This window comes from Enoplosus armatus, chromosome 11 (assembly GCF_043641665.1).
Source record: "Enoplosus armatus isolate fEnoArm2 chromosome 11, fEnoArm2.hap1, whole genome shotgun sequence".
NCBI classification, from domain to species: Eukaryota; Metazoa; Chordata; class Actinopteri; order Centrarchiformes; family Enoplosidae; genus Enoplosus; species Enoplosus armatus.
In genome coordinates, this window is record NC_092190.1 from 11,482,503 (window position 1) to 11,492,319 (window position 9,817).

General features: G+C 43.1%; 2 protein-coding genes across 2 annotated transcripts; both read right to left on the minus strand.

Moving 5' to 3' along the window:
• Nucleotides 1–881: 881 nt before the first annotated feature.
• Nucleotides 882–3,875, minus strand: LOC139292646 (leukocyte cell-derived chemotaxin 1-like). Its single transcript, XM_070915008.1, has 7 exons — nt 3,807–3,875; nt 3,509–3,643; nt 2,756–2,896; nt 2,525–2,638; nt 2,248–2,401; nt 1,639–1,826; nt 882–1,109 (listed from the first exon to the last, which is right to left on the minus strand). The coding sequence occupies exons 1-7, from the start codon at nt 3,873–3,875 to the stop codon at nt 882–884; spliced, it is 1,029 nt and encodes a 342-aa protein (XP_070771109.1).
• Nucleotides 3,876–5,298: 1,423 nt separating this feature from the next.
• LOC139292647 (protocadherin-8) lies at nt 5,299–8,673 on the minus strand. The gene is made up of 3 exons (XM_070915009.1): nt 6,261–8,673; nt 5,939–6,154; nt 5,299–5,612 (listed from the first exon to the last, which is right to left on the minus strand). Exons 1-3 carry the CDS (start codon nt 8,671–8,673, stop codon nt 5,299–5,301), a joined length of 2,943 nt encoding a protein of 980 aa, XP_070771110.1.
• Between the last annotated feature and the right edge of the window lie 1,144 nt (nt 8,674–9,817).

Here is a 9,817-nt window from a genome sequence, read left to right on the forward strand (position 1 = left end):
TTTAGAAAGTTGGCATATGGCTTTGGAGATAGTAATCTGATTTCTTTTGATTTTGAGGTATTCAGAATAGTCTACACCACAAGCCCCAATAACAGCTGTGCAAAAAAAAAAACCTGTCTCTGTGATCATGTTATTTGGTAGCTTAGCATCCACACTCCTCTTTTTTCATAGGAAAAGTGGATTTATTTATTTAATAAAAATGTCACTTTTATGGAAATATTTTCCATCATTGCCATGACACTCATCTCACATTAGTTCACATCAATGCAGATGTCAGTGTGCACAAATTGCAATGCCCTCAAACTGATTCTGAGCTGTGAATGGAAGTTATGACAACCATTGCTGTCACTTAAGTTTTATCAGAAAAGCACCCAGTGGAACCATGGAAACAAGATGTGACACAAAAAAACATGTACATCAAAGCCAGCATATACTGTAATTAGATTTTATTGAAGCCTACTCAGTCAGGAAAGGTACATATTCTGCAGAGCCTTTGGATTCAGTCCCATATCTTCCATTAAACACAGTACAGTGCATTAAGCCTTGGTATTACGAAAATGAATGTGCTCATTTGTGAGTCTGTTGTTACAAATAGGAATATAGCATTTATGCATTCCAGTCGTACTGTAAAGAAGTAGAGTATGCCTACAAAGAGAAAGCACTTGTTTATATATAAAATGTGTCATAGTAAGTATAGGTATTATAGATATTCATACATCATGATCTGCATTTCATGCCAACAGGCGTAAATTTCTGACAGTATTTACAGTCAAACTCAACATATCTCCATACATAACTGCATAGAAGCTGGAAGTTTAGAGACCTTGGAGGTCTTTGAAAATAAAAAAAGATATGTTCTTTCTCACGTGTAGCTTGTTTTCTTACACAACACCTAAAATGCGTGCCACCCACCAGCGACAGGGCATAATGACTCGGCAAGCTACCTGGCATCCTCTGTAGTTGTAGGGCCAGGGCCAGTAGCCACGCAGAGGCTCGCATATTCTCTGACAGTGAGTGTAGCTGCGTTGGCATTCTGAGCAGCAGATCCCCTGGTGGTCCAACATGGTGTCAAAGGTCATGGCGCCGTCCTCTCCGGCCCCGCCGCTGCGCTGCAGTTTTGGAAGCAATGTTAATTTTGAAGAGCAATCTTTTTCTAAATTTATACTCATTTGCAATTCAAATGTTTTTCCAAAACTTCTCATCTTCCCAAACACGTGAGCACAGTTCTCTTAGGCAACATTCATTTTTATAACCAATGGGAATTTTCAGTTCAGTTCATAAGTTTATCAACTTGGATTTGCAGCTGTTACCCCCCTGCCCTGTAATTATAGCCACTAATATAACACCCACTCAACAGGCGCAGCAGTATATACCCACAGTTGACAGGAGGACTTAATCCAGGTTAACACATTTCCACACCATGCACTTCTATTTCTGTGAGGCTACATTTTTAACAAGCCTGGTGTTATGAAGTCATCTGTAAAATTGTTGACAAAACAGAGAAACTTCAATTCATAATGTTACTTTAAGGGTTGCTTCAGGGCTCAGTATATGCGCCTCTTGATAGTTAATCAAAAATTCACCAGCTCTGGAGCCTTGTTTATCGTAAACAGTGTTGTTGATGAAGCCTGTACTCACATGATAGGGGTTTTCGGGATTGTACGCTGACCCTGCAGTAGACTGAGCCCCCTCCTCTTCCTCCACAACTCTGGAGGTGTCATCCTCTGCGTGACTCACCGGGTCCCTCTTCTCAGCAGCTGCCTCAAACTCCTCCATGTTAAACTGCCGTTTGGCTCGCTGTGTGTCTCTCTTTCCCCTCTCCCCATCTGTTACAGCAGCCACGAGAGGCAAGAGTATTGGGTCAACATCCACAAGACGCCATACATGTCCTCAGAGCTCAATCCTACATAGCTGGGGCTGTCTCCGATGTCCTGAATAATTAAATTAGCAGCAGTGATTTCAAGCAGTCCTGCATATTTCAAGATCATTCTTTTTTGATTCAAGACCGGGGCCTTTTTTTGGTGAGTGACTCTAAATGTAGTGTATGTTCAAGATGTTCTCGGTGTTCTCAGGCAAGACTTTAAATTTTACAAGTATGTCAGCGGATAAGCAGGACAACCAAGACTTGAATAAACTATGAAAGAATGTACTATAATTCAAATGGAATAGACCATGCTCTATGATAGCAGACTGTGTGGGATGGAGGGAATCAATGCATCATAGCTAGAAAAAAGAGAAGAAGGCAACCTTTAGGATAGATAGGTTGGAGCCAGTAAATTGGAAGTTTCCTGCAAAGACCCAGAATTTTGTTGCTCAGGAAGCTGGTGTCCTTCAGCGGCTGCTCTGCAGCAACCCATATGAGGAACTCCTCATCAAATCTCACTGGCATGATTTCATCTGTCTGGCAAGAAGAAAAAGATAATGTCCTTGGATTACAAAGATGGAAAAAGAAATGACAGTGTTAAAAGCAAGCAGAAGATCCTCTGTAATTTGCAACATTCTGTATCAAGTAGTGTGCATATACCAGGTCAAACATCAGCGACTCTTTGTTGTGAGCTCCCATGTGTGGAAGGTGGGCTTTGATTTGGGATTTTATATAGCACTTGTCTCCTCCAAAGAAGCGGATTCCAGTTATTCCCTGCACCAAATCACAGAGATGCCATGTTTACACTCACGGCTTTGCTACTTTGTTAAGCACACAGAAAGTCTCAGCTGAACTACCTCGGCAAGAGAGAACAAGGACAAACTCACTCACAATTTGAAAGTCATGTATCTCCACGGCTTCCTCAGCTCCACTCCCAGTTTTAAATCGCTCCAGGTTGTTGTCAGAATCAATTTCCACGGAACCCTCCCTCACCTCCCCATTGATGCTCATACTGTAACGAACATTATAAACCTGGCAGCATTCAAAGTGGAACGTTAAAATGACTGATTAGTCAAGTTATGTAAATCACACTGTAGCAAACACAACAGAAGTGGGCTACAGAAAAACAAGCCTCATGTTGCTCATGCTATTCCCCTGCACAGTAATTGTTGGTGTTGCTTCTCTTACAGAAATCCTGTGTAGTTTAAGTACACTGAGAAGTGAGCAGAGCACCACAGGAAAGGCTTTTGCAGACCTTGATGGGAATGTTTTCCCTACAGGTGAGCTCAATAGGACACAAATAAACATTACACTCTTTCATATAAGATGGAGTAGAGTAGCAGGAGCAATTTAAACAGTGTGTCTGCATTGTAGACAGAATTAAAGGTGCAATTTCACAGTCTGAATTGTGATGATGAATATGATTATCGATAGGGCTTCTCACTCATTAACATAAATATCTCTAGTGATGGTCTCAAGAAAATAAAACTATGCCTATAATAACAAAGTTGATATTATCAGAGGATTTTGTAATCTACTTTGGATCCAGTTTGCTCCAAAAGCCTCCTCCTTGCATTCGCTTTGGATATCTGTTATTGAAGGGGCACAGTAATAACTACAGCATAATCCTCAGTTGACACTTACATTTTTATCGCTGACTTTCCACAGGTAGAGAGCAGCCATGGATGCACACAGCATCAACACTGCACCAACAATAAGAGCCACAGCTCCAAATCTCAGGAGGCGGCCGACTGCAGCAGAGGTCGGTGTGCTTTGTTCCTTCACGCAGTTCAGAGGATGCAGAGTAAGAAATGACCCACACTAAACAATAGCCAGGACAACTGGTAACATGCCTGGAAACCTTAAGAGTTTACAGAGTTTTATTTACATGTCATGGATGTCAATTATATTTCTAATGAAAAATGTATTAAGCTTGTCTTACCGGAGGCGTGCAGTGTTCAAAACCAGATCCATGAGTGGTATTTTGGACCTTTTCCATACTCTCTCTCATGGTGTCCTCTATAACTCCTCCACTAATACTGTTGCCTCTCTTTGGAGAACCAGGTTATGCTACCAGGAGGCTTTTTGACGTTTGAGTGTGAATGACGTACAGTTGATATAAATTCTTTGAGCTAAATTCTTCGTCTGAATGTTACCTGTAGGTCCAGGTTGCCCAAAGCAAGGTGGCCATCCTGTGGTACCAAACTAAAACAGGACTTTTGAAGCAGTTCTGAGCCCATCAGAAAATGGCTGGTGACATATGTTACAGGCAGTGATGGAATGGTTAGTAGACCTAGTTCTAGCTTTCAGAGAATATTTTCATGCCTTTCATTTATTCTCCCTCTTCTTATATATACTGCAGATTCCCTCCAGTTCTTCGCTGGTTTCAGGTGTCAGTGAGAATGAACAGATTGCACTACCTGTAGTCAAAACTTGTATGCAGAAGCAAGTCTTCTTCCCGCAATATGCTACAAGACAGCACTGACACCCGAACACCTACAGACATAACCTTAGCCTAATTACAATTTTTTTAGATTTGACAATGGGAAAAAGGTAGTTTGGTGGTCAAGGTAACTCGGCCCTTATCATAACTTAAAAGGAAGAAACCTAGTAAGAAAAGAGATTCAAATGTACAGTGCTGCTGTTGCTTGGAAACAGATTGAACCACATTTTTTGGATAATTGGTAAGCTGGGAGGCAATCAGAAAAGGTGATGGGATTCCTTGACCTTCAAGAAAATATGTAATTGTACAACCATTTGATCAGCAATGCAGTATTTGCATGCAAATTGAGGCAGCAGACTAACTACCATGTGTACCATGAAAAGAATGACATTTTGCTATCAATGTAGCTGTGATCGGTAGAGGAAAACATCTTATTTATTGCGGCTTATAAGCCTTTAAGGCAAATGAAATGCATTCAGTTGGCTAATTGAGGTTATTCTGTGTGCTTTCTGAATACTCCCTCAGGACAATGGGTTGTACTCTTCTTATAAGATTACATTTGAGTCCTGTAAGCCCACATAGCTCAACTTTTAAACCATCGTTGAACAGCGAAAAACAATTTTGCTTTTAACTGTTTATTTGTGCAACAATGTGACAAAATCTACCACAAACATGGTCCTCTTTTATATTGATTGTTTTCCACAGCAGAAAGGCCCCTTTGAGCCTAAAGGTCCATAGGTCATGCCCCTTAAATAGTAACACATGCTCTTGAAAATTGATAATAAAATTATTCTTTACATTGAATCATTATGAAAAATATATTATTAATGTACAAAATCTTGCATATTACACAATGATACAATGAACAGTCTTATATGAGCCAAAAGACACAAGACATACTACAAAACACTGCAACAATCCAACATAGTCAATTATGATAAAAGCACTATACAGTATAAAGACAAAATCCCTTTTGATGACTTTCTGATCTTTACGAGTTTGTGTACTCTGGAATGGATATCTCATCCGCTTCCTGTATTCTGGCCGGTGTCGGCGGACCAACAAGAATATAATCAAATTCCTGGTGTTGAACTTTCTCGTACACGCTTTGCAGAGCGTTGGTTTTGGGTATGTGAGCTGGGTAGTAGTTTTCCCTTCTGGTGTCCCGGGGAAGTGAAGCTGTCTTGGAGAAAGTTGACAGATGCGGTCCACAGGCCATGCTCGTGTTGGGCCTTGTAGCCGAAGGGCTCCAGCATCGGTCAGAGTGTCCCAACACTTTGCACTCGCTCGTACATGCCCAGAGACCTGTGGAAAACAGCAGTGCTGTCAGGGTGTAATATGAATACGTATGCTCAGGCTCACCTGGTTGAGAGTGTTTGATGCTGAAAGACCCCAGTGAGCCCAGGTAAGATCAATCATAATGTGTCCACTGTAACTGGATACAAGGTGTATGGCACATGGCTTAGATTAAAATAGAAACCGCACTGTAAGAAGCACATCACTGAATGGGTTTCCTTCCTTTACATCCTCTCATTTCAATCATTTTGAATTTCATTATTTATCTTATTTATATATAAATATCATTTATATATATTTATTATTATTTTTTATTGTTTTTTTGTGACACTCACTGTTTGTCGGTGGCGACTCTTTTTTGTGCACATCTCCACTTATGTCAGAGTCACTGTCATTGAAGTCACTGTCTCCTTTTCCGCTGTCTTTGCCACTGATGTGGGGGTCTCTTGCTGAGATGGTTGTGAATGAGTTACCCTTCCATATTGTTATTGGCCTGACGGTTTCTTTCCCATATCCCGGCAGCGTAGAGTAACCCTGCGGAAGATACGAACACATTCAACACAAATTCTACAGTCAAGATGCAAAAGACAAACAAAGTTGGTGTGAAACGAGCTTTAAATATCTCCGAAAAATGGTTACTCACCTTTAGTTTACCCTCCATCACCCTGCTGTTTGACTCAAAGATGCCTGCTGTCTGCCTGCCATCCTCACAGCCCGTCTCTGTTATGTTGCTGCTGGCCAATGGAGGCTTCTCTGGAAATGGATGGGCATCAAACACTTTGCCTTTGTGGTTGGCAATCAATGAATCAATATGACCACTTTCCACTTTTTCCACATTTGGTATGTCTTCTTTTTCATACCCCCCCTCTCTCGTCTCTTTTTTCCGGCGGCTGCAAATGGTTGTGATGAGAATGATAGCCAGCAGGAGGAGAGAGCAGCTCCCTGCCAGGACAATGATTATGGCTATGGACATGTCCCATTCAAAAAGCTCCTCGCTGCCATTTTGAGCCAAGGAAGGCATACTGGGTAGAGTTCCTTCTATGAAGCTGAAGTGTATAATGGCTGTGGAGGTAAGCGCGGGGGATCCATTGTCACTGACCGCCACTGTGACTTTGACATTGTCTGCGAGATCATACGTCAGCTGTCGGCTCACGTGCACCTTCCCTGTGTCTTTGTTGATAGAGAAACCCAGGTGGCCCCCCTCTGTGATTTTATAGGACAGCTGTGCATTTATGCCTTCATCAGCATCTGTTGCCTTTATCTGGGTTACCACATAACCTGCAGGTGCATCTTTGGGCAGGAAAACCTCAGCAGATCCTTTGTAAAGGGGTGGCTGTATGATAGAAGGTTGGTTGTCATTCTGATCAACTATTTTTAGTCTGATGACAGCTGTGCTCTGCAGCTGTGGTGACCCCCCATCACTTGCTTGGATGTGTATGTCGAGCTGTTTCATTACTTCATAATTGAAACTCCTCAGGGCATATATGGAGCCAGACACGGAATTAAGAGACACAAAGGTGTTCACTGGGGACCCCATGATAACACTGTCCACGAGTCTGTAGGTGATTTTGCCGTTATTGCCCAGATCTGCGTCGCTGGACTCCACTGTGGTGACATAAGCGCCCGGGGCGTTGTTTTCCACCACTAAAACTTCATAGACAGCTTTGGTAAAGTGAGGGGCGTTGTCATTCTCGTCGCTGAGTCTAATGGTGTACTGAGTGATCTTTCTCAGCGGAGGTGACCCAAAATCCTCGGCCATGACCGTCAAGTTATACTCACTAATCCTCTCCCTGTCTAGGGCTGCTGCTGTAACTATCATGTAGCTGTCCTCGTAAGCCTGCCGGAGTTTGAAATGGTCGTGGCCGTATAATGTGCAGTGGACCTGGCTGTTAACACCAGAGTCTCTGTCCAGGGTGCTGATCAGCGCCACCAGACTGTCCTTGTCTGCCGCCTCGCTGATGTATGCAATGCCCGTCGTGATGGAGGTCATCGGGGTGATGCTGATTTCTGGGGCATTGTCATTAACGTCCGTGACGTGAATTATGATTTTGCAGACGGAGGGGGTCGGGTTGGGTCCCAGATCAGTCGCCTGCACGTCTAGCTCGTAGGTGCTTTTGTCCTCAAAATCCACCGGGCTCCTGAGCGTCAGTCGGCCCGATTTGCTATCCACTTGGAAAAGTTCTCGGATCTCATGAGAGACCTGTTTTCCGAACCCGTAGACGACATCTCCGTTCAAACCCTCATCAGCATCAACTGCGTTCAAGTCCAGTATGACAGCGCCAAGCGGTGCGTCCTCTGGCAAACTGACTGAGAAACTATTCTGATCAAAAACGGGACTGTTGTCATTAAAGTCAGTCACTTTGATAGTTATCTTTGTTGACCCCGATCTGTAAGGGTTCCCCCCGTCTGTGGCGACCAGCTCCACAGTGTATGATGACTGAGTCTCCCTGTCTAGCTCTTTCATTAGCACCAATTCCGCATATTTAACCCCATCCGCTCTCAGGAGCACATCAATGGTAAAATGACTGTTGACAGAAATTTGATAGCTTTGGATGTAGTTTGAGCCGACATCCGCGTCCACAGCTGGGTCCAGAGGGATGCGGGACCCCGCTGCTGCATTCTCCGAGATCTCCACTATAGATTCCTTGTTTGGAAACTCCGGAGAGTTGTCATTGATGTCCTTTATTTCCACCTCGACGTGAATCAATTTGTAGCGGTCTTTGGAGAAACTGACCACGTCAAAAGTAACGAGACACTGTAAAGTGTGTCTGCAGATTCTTTCTCTGTCAATTCGTTCCCCGACAGCGAGTTCCCCGTCGCTTTCTCTTACCCTGATGAACGAATCATTGAATTGTTTCATCATCCTGAAATTGGTCTTGGAGGAATGAGACAGACCCAAGGACATGTCCTTGGCAAGGTTTCCTATGACTGTACCTGGCGCGTCCTCCTCATTGGTCTGGTACCGAATAGTATTTCCCCCGGACTGAGCCAGCGAGGCAAATAAAAACTGATGGATTGAGAATATAAAAATCCACCGGTGCCAATAAGTTACACATTTGCCCCGTATCATCTTCGTGGTAATCTTTCCCTCGGTAAGCAGCCTCATTGTGTGCTGAACAGATGGGAGCAGTTCACCTCTGGAGTGAGCTCTCCATACAGCTCCCGCTTTTATGAACTCAACTGTGCTGGAAGTGAAAGTTACTTGCTCCTCGCGCGCGCAGCCAGTCAGACAGGCTTGTTGCCTCGCCGTCAACACAGCTCAGAATTCTGCAGTGGCGGGGTTTATACGGCTCCTCATGCTAATGAGACGAAGTGTGACCAATCCCTCGCTTTAGAATTAAAAATACCCCCTATGAAAAAAAGAGAGAGAAGAAGCTCTAAGCCTGTTTTCAGAGTGTACACTGAAGGAAGTTGCAAAACAGAAGAAAAAAAAAAAGCAGACAGATATGCCGCTGCTTGAAGATATAGTTCCTGCACTGTTTATCGTCTTATTACAGCCATTACTGAGTGATGGTTTTATTTAGCAAAAGCCTGTTTCTTCTCCTTTTGATGTTGAGTTTATTGTATGTTGCGCGAGCAGGTGTGTACGTGCGCTCACGCGGCCAGCTCAATTGTTTTTTGGGGAGCTGTGCAAGGTTTTGTTCAGGGTGGAAAAACAGCTTCATTATCTGGTGGCACATTCGCATGAAAACATCCACAGCCCCTCCGAGGGAGGAGTGCTGCCAGATCGATCGCTTGATATAGCAATATCGGATTTTCTTTTGATTATTTTTCTTCCTGGTTTTCTGTTATGTGCTGAAAAAGATTATCAGTATTATAGCATCTCACTTTGTAACCTCTATGTAAAAACAGCAAATGAATAAAGGGACACTTTCCAGTGTCTCCCTGAGATGTTCTCATATTTGAGATTAAGAGATTGCTTATTTTTCCAGTCGTCTTTATCTCTCCAAATCACACTTTAGACCTGAGGCTACATCTTGCCTCTCTTCTGGTTTAAGGGAAACACATATTTGTTTGCTACTTATGCATGTTTATCTCCTGGGTTTTGACTAAAACCCCCCACTCTGAAAACATTTCTCCCAACTGTTATGAATTTCAAATCACATTTGATTCAACTAACATTCAGCAGACGTTGATAAGGTTGAGCCATTTACTTTTGCACCTTTACATGTACAATTGAACAGGAACTACACTAGGCTATATGGCCACATACA